Consider the following 17,186-nt stretch of genomic DNA (forward strand, 5'->3'; position numbering starts at 1 on the left):
TAATTAATAAATTTATTTAGACAAACCTTTGTATCCAGACGGTAAGTATAATCCCTCTTCTAATGATCCACAGCGTTAAATCCTTTAGAACACACACTTTATTAGTATAAATCCGTGTCAGAACAGAACACCTGTGTATTCATCGGCTGTTGACCTCAGATTTGAATTACCCACGCATGCGTGTAAGCAGCATCACCACGAGGCAAGAGTAACGCGTGAAAACCGTCTAGCGAGGCGTAGATCACTAGGAATTTACTGATGCTTGGGTAGGAACTGTGTCGTTACGGCAGAAATTTAGGAGATAGACAGAGAGAGAGAGAGAGAGAGACTTCATGTCAGAAATGTGAGATAGAGTGAATGATAAATAAATTGTAAAACGACTACAAACTGTATGAAGATGTGAAAATATGCTACACAATAATAATAATAATAATAATTTATTATTATTACTAGTGGTAGTATCTTCAATCATATTTAATAACATTTACAATGGTATAAATGGATTTCATGACATACATACATATCTACATATTAATACTTTACGTTACTTATAAGAAGAACATGATTATTATGATGAATATTATTAATAGCATTTGCAATGGTATTTATGAATACATACATACATTACTTATAACATGATTAGCATGATGAACTTTATTAATAACATTTACAATGGTATTTATGAATACATACATACATACATACATACATACATTACTTAACATTACTTATAACATAATTAGCATGATGAACTTTATTAATAACATTTACAATGGTATTTATGAATACATACATACATACATACATTACTTAACATTACTTATAACATGATTAGCATGATGAACTTTATTAATAACATTTGCAATGGTATTTATGAATACATACATACATTACTTAACATTACTTATAACATGATTAGCATGATGAACTTTATTAATAACATTTACAATGGTATTTATGAATACATACATACATACATACATACATACATTACTTAACATTACTTATAACATAATTAGCATGATGAACTTTATTAATAACATTTACAATGGTATTTATGAATACATACATACATACATACATTACTTAACATTACTTATAACATGATTAGCATGATGAACTTTATTAATAACATTTACAATGGTATTTATGAATACATACATACATTACTTAACATTACTTATAACATGATTAGCATGATGAACTTTATTAATAACATTTACAATGGTATTTATGAATACAAACATACATGCATACATACATATATACGTCTGTTATAATTTTGCACCATAACTTATAACATATGGATAATGTTATATTTTGATCAAAAACAATAGTTTCTTCTTCCCTTCTGATCACTGCATTGACAAGTGTTGCAACAATTTACACAACAGTTACATTTGCCGCAAGAGCATATATTGCAACTTCCCGCGGAACATTCTTTTAGGCCAGCGGGAAGTTTATCCATTTCGGGGATCCACAATGCCTCAAGAATTTTTCTTCTTAAACAGACTTGACGATTTTTCGCAACTTCTATCATGTTTTCATCTGTTGTCGTCATCATGCTTGTCATGTAAGGTAGGAGACAAGCATAACCTTTTCTCCCATCTCTGGCACATCTCCCATCTCTTGCCAATAGCTCAGAATGCTCTTTGGGCATCCCCAAAGAATAACGATATCTACATCGCTGATTTGGATCCCCATTCCGAATGCTACCGTAGCAACAAGACAGCGAATTATGCTTTCGGGTCTTCGAAATTCCTTGATAATTCTGTCCCGTGTCTCTTTATCCGTGGAAGAATGATACATTTCAATACTGAGTATAAATCATAGTACAGTGAATCACGGACATATATTAAACACAGCATTTAATTAGTTTCTTAAATTTCACACCATAAATAGGCTATACTATTTGCTGGAACAATGTTGGTCGACAGTTAAAGGCAAGGCATCATATTAGGAACCATGGCAACAAGTACATGATTTGGGCCTTAGCATATATAGCAAAGAACAGAGTGAACACCATAATGTACAAGGAGGCCTCTGATGTGAGAAGAGCTGTAGATCTACCAATGTCCACGTATTTTCCTTCTCGAGAGGAGATACAAGCGACCAGGGATAGAATGGAAGCTGTGATGTCTCGAATCCTGACTGAAAATGTCCCATGCCTCTATCCACTGGCGGACCTTGTTTGTCATCATATTGATCACAAACATTGGTCCAAATCAAGGCGGAAAAGTGAAGTAGTATGTACTTGCCTGATATTTATACTAAATGCCATTCTACTATCACGATAATAACAATAATCTCATTCAAACGATGTACTGTTCGTTGTATTGATGTATGTTCAACATTGTTATGCTAGTGCCTACGATTTGTCCGTGTTTTGGATTAAAAGTTTACATGAAGCAGTTTAAACAAATGTACTTTTACGATCTGAGGCGATATGTGTGCACTTAGTTTTAGATTTGCAATTGTTTTTCTTTTCTTACTCTAATAGGTTGAAAGTAAGAGAATGTGCGTTTTTATTTTGTGGCAAAAATAAAACAATAGCAAGTGGAGAAAATTATTTTTTGTCTCAAACGCTTTAACTGCATACTTTATTATAAAGGCTTGGTATAAGTACAGTAATTAAACTGTGTTCCATTTCACAGTTTAATATTGGTGTGATCCCAGAAAATCCTTCAACAACCGCAGGTGTTATTAGGATGCTGGAGCGGCTGCATGATTATGTTCCAAGAAGAGATGATAATCATGTGTATCCCATAGTGTGCTGGGGGGATGGCCTGTCTTGTGAAAGACACATAGATGCTCAAAATGCAAGATCCAATGCTGGGAATCCTGTACAAAGATTGGAGGGCTTGGTGCCATCACCTGGAGAATTTCACGAAAGAATACTACTGCTTCAGGTAAAATAATACACATCTATAGCTTGTTTTGTACAGCTTTATGATGGAAATTCTATTGTTTCAAAATTATCCGTATTCTATTTTTTTGCACAAGTGATAAACATCAGTACCAATGTGCTTCACTTAGTCAAAATCAGTATCAATGGTCATATTGACGTACTTAGAATTTTTTTTCATATTCTCATTTTTATGTAAGATACATGTGTTTTCATTTCCAGACGAAGAATGGTTTTGCTCTGAAAATTGCAAAATGATATCAAGAAGGAACTCTAAGAAAAGGAAGAGCAAGAAAGACTCTGTAAGTGAAAAGGCTGCTGACCGTAAATTCGAGTATACAAAGACGATTCTCATCCGAGGGATGGAAGATAAAGTAAGAAGAGATGCTGTCAGAGAAAATGATGGCCCATCAATGGTGTCCTTTTGGAAGCAAGACACGGTCAAATTCCACAACAATAACCACAGAAGATACTTTATCCTGGGGCACAATCTAATTACAAGTAAGCCATGTTATATTTGTTTCAGAGCATTAATGTATTTATATGTTAATTAGGTCAAGCTAACTCCATCTAACATCTATGAAGGAACAACCTATATTGAAGACTTTTATTACTGTAATTATTCTATATTAGTTCATTATCCCAGCGACTATAAAGAACAAAATGGTTATCCATGATAAAACACATACAAGAAAAATCCACTAAATGCTTACTTGTTCATAAAGTAATTTTAAAAATATTCCTGCTTTATATTTTTTGGGGTCCTTTTTTGCCGTACTTAGTGTTTGCTTTAGGGTTACTGTACAAAAAATATTAAAATGTCATGTGAAAATAAATTATAAAAGTTACGACAAGTGTTTAGTTGGATGTTACAAAAGTTCCACAGTAAAGATTGTATCGGTTCATTTATTTAAAAACAAGTCACCTATATTTAATATAATTTTGGAACATCAAGGAAGTGATAGCTGAATACCCATTAGGACCAGGGCGGGCGCCAAACCCAACCAGACTATCTGGCGCCCTAGGCAAGGTTAGATTCTGGCGCCGCCCCCCCCCCCCAAAAAAATATATCAATTTCAACATTTATAAACAATTATTAAAAAAATAAAAAAAATGCGCCCTCTGAAATCAGCGCCCTAGGCGGCTGCCTAGTTTGCCTATATGGTAGCGCCGGCCCTGATTAGGACTATATCAGAATCATCAGATGCATATATCAAATATTCTGAAGAAAATAGTTTTAATTTAGTGTGATCATTCTGCGGTAGTATATAACATCTTTATTTCATTTGTGGGTCAGTAACAGTAAATTTGTATAAGAATCGGTTAAACAACGAGAAAACTGTCCTAAGTAACAAAGCAATTTAAATTCTTGCAGACTTATCTGGGTGCGTATCAGAGAGAATGCAGCAAGACTTGATGTGGAACAGAACAGTTAATCTTCGAGGAGGTGCCAGAAACAATGATGAGGTTGACCTAGTCAATGAATATTTGAACAAGGAGTTCAAAGGTAAATCATTTGATAACGGAATTATAATTAATCGTTTTAAACTAGAAGAATTTTGTTTTATAAATATATGAAGTCTTAGTATATGCAGTATTTTGTAATACGTGGAAATACGACTTTAACATGATTTCTTGGTGTCTAATATATTATGTGTTCATTAATTTGAAAACTATCACATAATGTTAATTTTGGAGGTTAAAATATTAATGCTGACTTTTTATTATCTTTATAGAAAGCTTACGATCGGCCAGTCATCAGCTGAGTGACGCCACTTTGGACAGGCATAGCAAGTTGGCTGGTGGGGTTGGCCATGCTCTAGATAAAATATACTCTACAACAGTCTCCGAATTGGAAAGTTTCCAGACAGGAAAATCAAAGTTTTCACGAAGAAAGGAAATTGAGACTTTTGTCAGAGTACTGAAGGACGAGGAACTCTTATCAGAATTTCCGCTCATTAGCAAGAATAAAGAACCCAGACATATACATCTCGCACATAAACAAATTATCATGCAAATTTGACAAAAGTAACAAAATTATCGCTAGCTCACATGTCAATTTATAATGTATGTATGTATGTATTAATAAAGTTCATCATACTAATCATGTTATAAGTAACGATTTGTTGCACGAGGGATTAAAGTATGAAGGAGAAAGTTTACATGTGCAGTCAAAACAGGAAATGGGGAAGTGAGTCAGATGTACATGGTCTGATACCAGCAGTGCGGGGGAATATTTCATATGAAAAGGATCGTTATTATTATTATTATTATTATTATTATTATTTTATTTCAGAACATACAGTGCTGTATTTAATGTTTGGTCATGGTTGGTTGAAGAAATGGGAGACCAAGTATACCGAGGCGAAAAATCAGCAAAGACACGTTTGATTGAAAAGTATCATTCCTCCACGGATCAAGAGACATAGGACAGAATTATCAAGGAATTTTAAAGACCAGTGGTCAGAAGGGAAGAAGAAACTATTGTTTTTGATTAAAATATAACATTATCCATATGTTATAAGTTATTGTGTAAAATTATAACAGACGTATATATGTATGTATGTATTCATAAATACCATTGTAAATGTTATTAATAAAGTTCATCATGCTAATCATGTTATAAGTAATGTATGTATGTATTCATAAATACCATTGCAAATGTTATTAATAAAGTTCATCATGCTAATCATGTTATAAGTAATGTTAAGTAATGTATGTATGTATTCATAAATACCATTGCAAATGTTATTAATAATATTCATCATAATAATCATGTTCTTCTTATAAGTAATGTAAAGTATTAATATGTAGATATGTATGTATGTCATGAAATCCATTTATACCATTGTAAATGTTATTAAATATGATTGAAGATACTACCACTGGTAATAATAATAAATTATTATTATTATTATTATTATTATTGTGTAGCATATTTTCACATCTGAATACAGTTTGTAGTCGTTTTACAATTTATTTATCATTCACTCTATCTCACATTTCTGACATGAAGTCTCTCTCTCTCTGTCTATCTCCTAAATTTCTGCCGTAACGACACAGTTCCCACCCAAGCATCAGTAAATTCCTAGTGATCTACGCCTCGCTTGACGGTTTTCACGCGTTACTCTTGCCTCGTGGTGATGCTGCTTTACACGCATGCGTGGGTAATTCAAATCTGAGGTCAACAGCCGATGAATACACAGGTGTTCTGTTCTGACACGGATTTATACTAATAAAGTGTGTGTTCTAAAGGATTTAACGCTGTGGATCATTAGAAGAGGGATTATACTTACCGTCTGGATACAAAGGTTAGTCTAAATAAATTTATTAATTAATAGCGCGCGGTCCGATCATCCGAGGTGACATAGCTCGGACGTCTCAGCACGACTGGTGCAGAACAACGTTGGTCTCCGCCGCCAGTCAAAAAAAAAAAAAAAAAAGGTGGAGAACAACTTGCTGGTCTACTGTCTCACCCACCCCATGCCTCGTCAGTTTCATGCTAATTCCTAAATCTGGTCAGCCTGTTCACTGTTCAGTCACTGATAACATACATCAACGTCAAGGAGGCTTTCAAACTTGTTCCGTTTTTATGATTGAGGTACTTCTCTGATCAATTAATATCCACTTTTATGCGGAGCTGTAGCTTCTTATCCTATCTACTTAAATCGAATTCGAAGATTACACTTACTATCTGTGCCACAGTGAAATATGTTATGTTCGATTCTGAAATGTAGTTATTGTTCGCTCCAGTCCAGAGTAAACAATAATCACTAATCAAAACTGATTGTACCTTATTCATAACTGTCAAATCTGGTTCCATGGGGCATTTGTAAGACCTTTGAATATCTTCAAGGTATTCATTTTATGCAACAACGCACTTAAACACGCTTTCTATTTTTAAAATAGTATTTTCAGTACTAAATTAAAAATCCTGGCACACAACCATCATGAAGCAGTTTGGATTAACCCTCATAACTGAGCAATATGACTTTACGGGGCAACCGTAATGGTCCCTTTCAAACGGTCTACTACGAACATAATTGTCACAATTGTCAAGCAGGCATTATATAACAACTTGGAACAACCTTCGCAACTGTGAAATATGGCTCAATCAGGCGATAGTAACAGTCCATTTACACCTTTAATACTTTCCAAATATTCTTTCCATCCAGAAACTGAAAAATGGCCTAGATGGATCAGGCAACAACATGTACATGGCTGTATAACTGTACAGTATGGATCCATGGGCTGATAATATAAATATCTATACAATTTTCCTACTGTAATGTCCTTTCCAGGCCTAGGTAATTACAAATAATATGCAATTTTCCTACCGTAATGTCCTTTCCAGGCCTAGGTAATTACAAATAATATACAATTTTCCTACCGTAATGTCCTTTCCAGGCCTAGGTAATTACAAATAATATACAATTTTCCTACCGTGATGTCCTTTCCAGGCCTAGGTAATTACAAATGATATACAATTTTCCTACCGTAATGTCCTTTCCAGGCCTAGGTAATTACAAATAATATACAATTTTCCTACCGTGATGTCCTTTCCAGGCCTAGGTAATTACAAATAATATACAATTTTCCTACCGTGATGTCCTTTCCAGGCCTCGGTAATTACAAATGATATACAATTTTCCTACCGTAATGTCCTTTCCAGGCCTAGGTAATTACAAATAATAAATGCAGCTGACGAAACAAATAAAAACAAAAGCAAGAGGCACGCAAGATATGTAAAATATTATGTTTAGGTCTAAATTTAAACAAAATAGGATGCAGACGTCATACAACAATTTGTAATGGGCATGAGTGAAACATTTGTCCATAGATTGTTTGACTTTTTAGGCATAAATTCGGAACATGTCCTTCATTATATAACAATCTATATTATCATTTATTACTGAGAAGTATGCCCTCGCCATGCTTTTCAGAGACTCCATATACAGGCCCAGTGGGGTGGGGATATGCCCTGGGCCTCAATCCCTAAGGGGCTTGGAAATGCGCTTTTTAAATAAACAATTCTGAAAATAATAAATACACTTCGTTGTGTGTATAGTTTTCTTTTAAAGCTTTATATAGTAAATTATATGGTCTTGGTTTGGCATTCGATTAATTTCCAAATTTCAGTATAACCAGGGACATGGGGGGGGGGGTCAAACTATCGAAGTGGCCCGGGCCCCTCTCACCCTCTGATAAGGCCTGTCTTTATAACAATTTTTTGAGCAGCATTCTTAAATCAGATGTTTCGATTCAGTCTCTTCTAGCAACATACTGTGAACCATACTTATTGCAAATTTAATACAGTAAAAGTATTGCTGGTTAAGTACAACTCAGCTGAATGAGTAAATCATGAAATAAATAAATAAATAATTGAATAAATAAATAAAATGAATTATAATTCACAATAGCGGTAAGACATATACCGTTCGATTCTTTGCATATTTTTATCTACTTAGTAAATACAGACGTTGCGCGACAGACCTATGACCATTACTCGCGTATTGACAAAGATTGCATCTGTATTATGTTAAACACACTAGTCTCTGACACTCGGGTTCTCGGGTTTAAATCACAAACATCCCCATCACTACCTGTGGAGAAAGGAGCTGTGTTTTTACACCGCTGTTAGCATAATTCACAGCTATGATGCTGTGTAGTTTCACGTCTGTCTGGTGGGAACGCTATGACATTTCCTGTGTAGGGAGATTTTCACTTTGTGTAGATTGACAAGCAAACATACTGACCAAATAAATAAATAAATAAAGAAAGAAAGAAAGAAAGAAAGAAAGAAAGAAAGAAAGAAACCATCCAACCAACAAACAAACAAACATACACTGGTATTCGAATAAGAGTAGGCGCCTTGTCGCCGCCAAGAGAATCTCTGCATTCTGGAATGTGCTGCAACACGCACATCCATATACACAGATTATTGAGAGCACAATCGTATAGCAGCAAAAGAAACGAATTTTTATGATTTGTTTACCTACAAAGTGCTTCTGCGTTTACTTAAGAGGTCAACAAAACCTCGACAACAACCAATCATTTTTATTTTTAAAAAATAGAACTTACTAACGTGGTTGCTACAAATTTTGAATCAAGGTCAGGATCTAGGTCAACACCTGGTGTTTACTAAAACGAGCAGTCAAGGTCAAACTATTTTCTGGAAAAAGTATCTCCAGTGAATAAATTTACATTACAATAGCACGTAATGAAAAATAATTTTAAAAAAAATTAAAACTGACAAACAAGTAAAATGAAATAAATATATATTAAATCAGATATAATTAAATCAAATATACTTAACACATTGGGAAAACAATATCGGACTGTCATGGATAAATCGTGAAATGTGATTAAAGCAAAAGGCTCTTATAAAACCACGATCATGTTAGTATTTTTGTAATAAATGGTCAGCACACCAACATTTAAGGTAGTACAAGATTAGAAAACGTTTAAAATTTATACTAATTACATTTTGTCAATATATGTTATTCGTAGCTGATAAATTACAAGGGGGCTGCGTTTTAATGCCTTGATACAGGCATATGAAGACTTCGGAAAGGATCTAAATGGTGCTAGAAACGGACTTACAACTGTCTGGAAAACTTTATATGTTTTGTCTTAAAATTGACAAGGAAATGTGATAAATATATATGTACTGAATATTGTGATAACCCTACAAACTGCCACAAATTCCAGCCTTTATGACGGCGAAACGGACACAACAGAGTCAGATAGCATAATAGACGACTATACCATTGGCTGAACGTGTGAAGAACCTTCCTCAACAGCGTTTTTCTTCTTGAGTAAGTTTCAACCTTGACTGCCTTGATTTGGCATGACGGGTACATTTGTAATCAATCAGTGATACGAGTAGATTTTAACTCCTACCGGTACGGTACCACCACCGTGATCCGGCCTTTCTGACACCGAATGTCTTACCGGTACAGCGCACCCGACCGTGTTATGTATATTTGATTTCATTTATATCGGATTTGATTTAATTGTTTGAGTGTTAGTTTTAAATTTTTTATTCCATTACATGTTATAGTAATGTAATTTTGTTTACTGGAATTTGACATTTTCCAGAAATTAGTTTGACCTGACTGTTTTTTTTTCGTAAACACTTACTAATAGAACGTTGTTTCTAAAAGCTGACCTAGTTGCTGACCTTGGTACAGAATTAGTAAGAGTTGAAGTAAACAACTTCTTTTTTATTCATTCTTACTGTGGATTTATAGGGTAGAATCAAGGCTGTACTGGTTGTACGTGACTTTACAAATGTGAATAGCCTCTATTTCGAAATTCTGGTTTTACAGGAATTGCGCAATAGCCAGATATAATAGTGATGTATTGAGAAATAATTTTGGTTGGGCTTTTAAACACTTGGACGTAAGGTGTTTTTCTGTTGTGACCAGTTGGAGTTAAATCTTAATTTTTCTTCAGATTATTTGGATTCTAAGAGATTAATTATTTTCCCTGGGAATATTTAAGTGCTCATACAGAATTCTTGGACAAAAACATTTATTGTTTGTGGATCGACAACGAACTGTTGACACGTCCGAACTATACTGGCTACAGTTTACGTCATCGCCTTCCATTTTGGATTTTCTTCGGGACTCGAACTCAAATTCATTAGAACATTTTACTACTTGGACCTCTCATTATTAATTCTTAGATTATTATTGGAATTATTTTTGGATTTGATTCTAAAAACTGCAAGTTCCTTTCCTCATTTTTACTTTGTTTTTCTAGGTAAATATGTGTGATGTGATTCGATTTTGATTTTTAAAGTAGCTTTAACAATTTTTCAGTCATATCGCTACGATGTCTGCAATGTGGCAGTTTATAGTGATGTCTAGCACTGGGGCATCATGCCGCAGACATGTAGCATGATGTCCCACCCAGTCACATTATCCTGACACCAGGCCGACCAGTCCTAACACTAACCTCTTAATGCTGAACGCCAAGCGAGGCAGCTGTTAGTACCATTTGTGATGAAGTGTGTGTGAGAGGATAACAAAATTAAGGAGGAAAGTAAGAATTTGAACATAATGAATAACACTGAAAACGATTTGTTGATGCAGGCCACATAAGTGACAATTGTATTGAAAATAATAATATATTCATATGATCTAACATGCATAAGGTTATTTACAAAATTACTTTAACATAGTATGTGATAAACTACATAGTTTAAATTCAGACCTGAAGGTAAATTTGTAACCATCAAACCAAAAAACAATCCATTTGGGAGCTGAGACCGCCATAACACAGGAACCTTGCAAGTCACCCACTTTGCATGGGGCCTGTGCAGCCCCAAAATGGACAGTGGCCCGCATCAACCGTGCCTTTCTCAGCCTGCTCCCCGACATTTGTGACTCCCACATGAGAATGATAGAAGTGCCAACTGTGAAGATTGCACCTAGTGAACAAATATCAATGCTGTTATATTCATGTTTAAGTTATATTGTTCTTGACTTCAGCTGAGGTTTCATCGTGTGTACTTTTCCTGTCATATTTATCAGCAGTGAACCCACTTGCTATTCTGATGTGATTATACAGAGTGTTCAGGTCTGTGAACTCACTAGACCTGAAATGGAAAGAAATGTTTGCGCAAGTATTTATGTGACATGAAAATAATGTGATATAACATATCTATATATAATGTAGGGATTAGTGGTGAATCTGATATTTACCCAGGTTATGATTATGATGGAAAATTTACTTGAAGATGGATTTTAAACAAAATGTAACTGAGAACACCTCATACCTCTTTGTGTGCAAACTTAACTGAAACCCCCAAAGAAATTAGAGGTTGGAGTGACGTTCAGAACATCTAATATATCGTTTGAAAGCATCCGATTTCCATCGCCCTAATTCACGAATCTGACTATCGGACAAGCCCTGCGCAGCAGCAGTTGTTGCTGCTCCGATTCTAAAGCTATGACTCTTGAAGCATTTTGGATCAAATCTGCAGAACTGCAGAGCGAGTTTTAGCTGTGCATTGAATTCTGCCCGAGTTATAGGTGTGTTTGAAAGATACATGAATATTGGGCCTGGACCCATACCTCGCTTTTGGATGTATCGCTGGAGATTTGAGACCGGACACACTGCAGTATTATTGTTTTTTTTTAATTTTTAAAGTGAACTTCTGACCCTGACTGTGTTTGAAGGTGTTAAATATCAGAGTGATGGAATGGTGATCAAGAGCCAACTGATCAATGTGCAACAGATTAGGGTTATGGAGGCTAAGGGACTGCACTGTGATCTCCCCAATTCTCAGGAAGGCATGGAATGCCAAGGAAAACATAGCTCGAAATAGGAGCTGTTTGTACCAAGAAGTTATAGTGCAAGTTGTAGCGTGGATAAGTTTTTCTAACATACACTTATCAATTGGCAATCTCACATCACAAGAAACTTTATTTCTGTGGCATGCTTGCAGCAGTTTCTGTATTAGAAAAGAGTTTGTAGGGTCTGTATAATTATTGATTTTGTGTACAAACCCAATGGCAGATACATATGAGGATATTGTTGCTGAGGCATAGTGCTTGTTCACCAGATAAGAGATGAAAAGTGCCATATTAGCCTGAGAGACTGGGATTGAGGTTTCCAATGTATATTCTGCAGTGAAAGCTCGATATAAGTTCCAGCTGCGTCGGTAGGCTGCTTTTGACATTCGTGTCAATGTACTATCCAGTAGCGTATCAAGTGTGTTTGTTAGTGAATCAAGTTGGGAAGTGCCGGTATTGACACCGGTTCTGGGTCTGCATGTGGAGCCAAGGTCCGGAATCTGTGCACCTGCAATCGAGAAAGAGCATCAGCCAGAACATTTTTCTTTCCCGGGATGTGACAGGTTTGAAATAGTATGTTGTATCTGAGGCATGCAAGGACCAGGACTCTAACAAGGTACATAATGGAAGGGTTCTTTGAGGTTTGCTTATTTACAATATCAACCAATGCCTTGTTGTCAGTGTGAAAGTAAATGCAATTGTTTGCAAGTTGAGGAGCCCAAACTTTGATGGCTAGAACAATTGGATATAGCTCAAGGACTGTGATATCTAGCGCTTACCATTCTTTATTCCATGTGCCATAGAACCATTTGCTGCCTAGTACACCGCCATAGCCAACTGTGCTTGATGCATCAGTGTGCAAATGAATGGCATCAGAGTGCAGCCAGCGATCAGGGAGGAATAAAGATTTACCATTGAATTCTCTTAGGAATGTGTACCACAGCTGCAGATCAGCCCGAACGTCCTTCGTAATGCGTATGAAGTGATGTGGTTTTGACACACCCACTGTCCGATCAATCAACCTTCTCAAGAAAGCTCTGCCTGGCAGGACAACTGCACATGCAAAATTGAGTGTACCAATTATGGATTGGAGATTAAGGAGCGTCATTTTTGTTTTTTGTAGGCAGAGTGTTATCAGACTGTAGCAGTTCTGGAGTTTATCTATGGGAAGTCTTACCTCCATCTTGATTGTATCCAGTTCATAGCCCAAAAAGGTCAATGTTGTACTGGGAAGAAATGTTTTTTCCTCAGACATGGGAACCCCAATATCTGCACAAAGAATTAAGAATTGGTCTAATTTCTCCTTACAGGTGTTATAGTTTGATTCCAACAGAAGAAAGTCATCTAAAACATGTACCATGTGACCAATGCCCAATTTGTGTCCCGCCACCCACTGTAATGCAGTGCTTAAATATTCAAAGATTTTACAACTGGAGCTACAGCCCATGGGAAGGCACTTGTCATAATAATATAGGTCATTCCAAGAGAAGCCAAACATATGATACTGAGTCGGGTAGAGTGGAACAATTCTGAAGGCACTAGCTATGTCAGTTTTTGCCATAACACAACCTCTACCAAGTTTTTTAATGATTGCAATAGCATGTTCCACAGTTTGATATTGAACAACACTTTTTTCTGGGGATATACCATCATTTATAGAAAACCCTGGAGGATGTGATAAATGGTGAATCATGCGAAAAGTACCAGGTGTTTTCTTTGGAACCAAGCCAAGTGGTGATATCTGAAATAGCGAGAAAGGGTGGCTCTTGAAAGGCCCTGCAAACCTGCCAGCGACGCTAAGGATGCTGACCCATATATTCATACTCCTTAACTATCTTCCATTGGCTAAACGAGTCATGTGACCTCATTCCTGGGTTCAGCTGGCCCCCCAATGGTCAATATTGCTTTGTTTCAATTGCATAACAAGACCCATTCACCTCTCATCACAAATATCTTTGCACTAGTGCAAATAGTTTTTGTAAGTTTTTGGTATGACTCGGCCGGGGATCGAACCCACGACCTCCCGCATCCGAGGCGGATGCTCTAACCACTATGTCACCGGAGCGGTTTCTAGGTAAATAAATTATTTTTTACATGTTACTGCTTATGAGAGCCTAAACACCTAACAACCGTACCGGCTAACTTGCAGTACTGCCATAAAATATTCAATTATAATAGGTTTTAAGGTCTCTGGATTTCAATAAATATGCTATATTAGTTAGCAGAAGACACCTCGACCCATTCCGAATGATCTGTATAGAGGACAAAGCAGTTGACGCAAAAATATTTTCTGCATGCAAAATCTGTTTTAATGTTTTATTTTGTACCGTATACATAGTGAGTGAGTGTCTACACATTTTGTTCCAAACCCAGACAGAAATTATCCGTAATCCTTAAAACGATACTGGTGACGAATTTTGCTAAAATAACGGACACATTAATCGAAAACAAATGAATGTCAGATTCTAAAGGAATTCTTTGCATGGTGATCGTTTATTTCTACTCGATTTTAATTCTGTACGGAAGTCCTCTTTAATCTAGTGATGCTGGTTTACAAATTGAAAACAAACTCAAATAAAACCCTACAAGTTAGGTTGACTTGCACGCCAACGGCCAAATTAGATATATTCACTATTACTGCCAAATAAGTTTGCCGTTCCCAGAAGAGTGCACGGATGTTAAACAAGGTACTCGTACTCCCTTAAAACATTCATGTCCTGAGTAACTTTGGTTTTTCTTTCTTTTTGTGTTTATTTTTGAGAGCGTATGTTTAAGGTGGGGTGGGGGGTGGCTAGTGTACACTTTGCACATCATAATTCAGGGTTAAGTAAAAGCATTCGTCCACTAGTCCTGTCCGGGTAAAACTTGTATGGGTCGAGTAAAAGTTTACTATGTACTCGCCCCTGGGACGGATAGATGCAGAATAGCAACATGAGAATAAATCTGAGTGCATTTTTAAAAGTACTTTTAACAAGCTCTGAAGTTCAACCTTTCTAAACACAATTTAGCGTGCGTCAGATATAAATAACCTATGCCCAATCTGCCTACTTGTTTTCAGTCTAAATCATGTTTCAAAGAAAACGACCGTTTTTTTTTTCACTGAAAGCTGATGTAAGCCTCGAATTAAAAAGGACATATATTATGAAGATATTAACTTGTATTATCACAAATAGCGTTTCTTAATTGCGTTTGGATTTACGGTGACACTTTCCAGTAATTTAGGCATCATTTGTATATGAAGCAGGATTCCCTTTCAATGAGCTACGTTTTAGAAATAACGAGACAGAGAATGTCAAAATCTGTAATTTTTCTTCTGCTCAGTTTACAGTTGCTGCAGGTCACCGGTATTCAAGACTGAAGTTGTACTGATACATTGTCATGCCAAAGGGAAGATGTCAGCAGAAATTCCTATACGCATTTAATTATATTTCACAAGACACATTTTGTCAGCTTATATCTGTCATAATCCTTTCAAGTGTCTGAGCCAATTTCCACCAGCTTTCACAACAATCTGCGACATGGCCGCTAAATAAGTGGGTTTAACAACAAAAAGACAAACAAAAAAACCCACCGGAATTTATGAAGTTTGACTTTCACAATACACGAAGTTGTATTTATAACGCAGATAATGTTGAGACAAAAGTCGATTAGTCGAAATCTAATTCTGGTAATGACCTAAAACTCTTTCATAGTTTTTGGCCAATCAGCAATCTTCCTTTTTATGGTGCCAAGGTGTAAGTCGCTACAATGGAGGTTTTGACAAAATGGATCATTTAGTACGGATATTGATGGAAATTGAGATATTTGGAATTCTTCTTTGAAATTTATGTTACTGCTTGTACACAATAATTGCAAACTTATATAAATATCTGCTGGCGACTTTAATTTGTAATTTACAATGTATGAATAAAGCTACACAGTCTTGCCAGGGATATGTGTGCAACTGCAATTTTTTAATTATAAACCTCATCTTGTATTACAACATAATATTTTAACGGGTTGTACCAATATCAGTAGAAAGCTTGCCTCAGGTGATTGTGGTTCTTTAATACAAGAGTAAGAAGTATAATGGAGAAGTGTACCGTCTAAGTCTAATTAGTACAGAAATGAGTAATACTGGCAACTCTCTCATCCCAGGGACATGTGTTTGGGATTTGTTTTTGTGTTTTTTCCTGAGCTCTGTATCATATCATTAGTCATGTGGCTCAAAACAGATTTTTCAGGTATGAAATTTAATTTAAATTATCATGAGTCAAATATCAACCGTAGCATTAAAATTATCTATAATAATAGGGTGTGTAAGTTTACGAGACCACTTAAAACATTTGAATAATTACCATCTTGTATAGTACGAGTCTTTTGCGAAACAATTTGATATTTTAATTTATTACTACTTTGTGTAGGGTACGAGAACATTGTCAGAATAATTTTTTAATTTTTTTTTTATATTTTGTTTATATAAAATTACTAATATCTGATAACGAATATGAGAACTTTGGAGACTATTTAAGCAGCAGGGGGGGGGGGGGGGCGAATCCGACATTTTGTCCAAACGCTATTTGGCTTAATTGTTACTTTCTGCACTCAGCGGATCCGGTGTCGTCAGCGCCTGGTAAAAAAAAACGACGTCGTCGTCGTTGTCATCGTCGAGGGGGCCAAATCGACAATTGTCCGTACGTCATTTGGTTTAATTAACACCTTCTGCGCGTCGATCCCCAGCGTCGTCAACGTCCGGTAAGCACATCGACGTCGTCGTCGATGTCATCGCCCCCCCTGCTGCTAAGTGGCTACTTACAATTTAACCGAATATTTGGTCAAGTCCGATACGATATCGTGTCCGAGGATCATGTAAATTTATCGTTACGAATCCATGTGGGGTCGACTGAGCATGACTAAAAAAGTTTCGAAAAACATTAAAGTCCATGTCACCGCCGCACCATGTCTGCCAAATATTTCGTAGCGTGTGTGCATCAACG

General features: G+C 36.0%; 3 protein-coding genes across 3 annotated transcripts; 2 read left to right on the plus strand and 1 right to left on the minus strand.

The window, feature by feature from the left end:
• Nucleotides 1-1,935: 1,935 nt before the first annotated feature.
• Nucleotides 1,936-2,918, plus strand: LOC149780904 (uncharacterized). Its single transcript, XM_089936247.1, has 2 exons — nt 1,936-2,246; nt 2,655-2,918. Exons 1-2 carry the CDS (start codon nt 1,980-1,982, stop codon nt 2,916-2,918), a joined length of 531 nt encoding a protein of 176 aa, XP_089792373.1. The 5' UTR covers nt 1,936-1,979.
• Nucleotides 2,919-3,153: 235 nt separating this feature from the next.
• Nucleotides 3,154-5,442, plus strand: LOC149780905 (uncharacterized). The gene is made up of 3 exons (XM_089936435.1): nt 3,154-3,406; nt 4,281-4,412; nt 4,642-5,442. The coding sequence occupies exons 1-3, from the start codon at nt 3,160-3,162 to the stop codon at nt 4,926-4,928; spliced, it is 666 nt and encodes a 221-aa protein (XP_089792561.1). The 5' UTR covers nt 3,154-3,159; the 3' UTR covers nt 4,929-5,442.
• Nucleotides 5,443-11,377: 5,935 nt separating this feature from the next.
• On the minus strand, nt 11,378-13,771 carry LOC149780906 (uncharacterized). The gene is made up of 2 exons (XM_089936248.1): nt 12,990-13,771; nt 11,378-11,510 (listed from the first exon to the last, which is right to left on the minus strand). The coding sequence occupies exons 1-2, from the start codon at nt 13,769-13,771 to the stop codon at nt 11,378-11,380; spliced, it is 915 nt and encodes a 304-aa protein (XP_089792374.1).
• Between the last annotated feature and the right edge of the window lie 3,415 nt (nt 13,772-17,186).

This window comes from Sinohyriopsis cumingii, chromosome 16, assembly GCF_028554795.1.
Source record: "Sinohyriopsis cumingii isolate HCF-2022 chromosome 16, ASM2855479v2, whole genome shotgun sequence".
NCBI classification, from domain to species: domain Eukaryota; kingdom Metazoa; phylum Mollusca; class Bivalvia; order Unionida; family Unionidae; genus Sinohyriopsis; species Sinohyriopsis cumingii.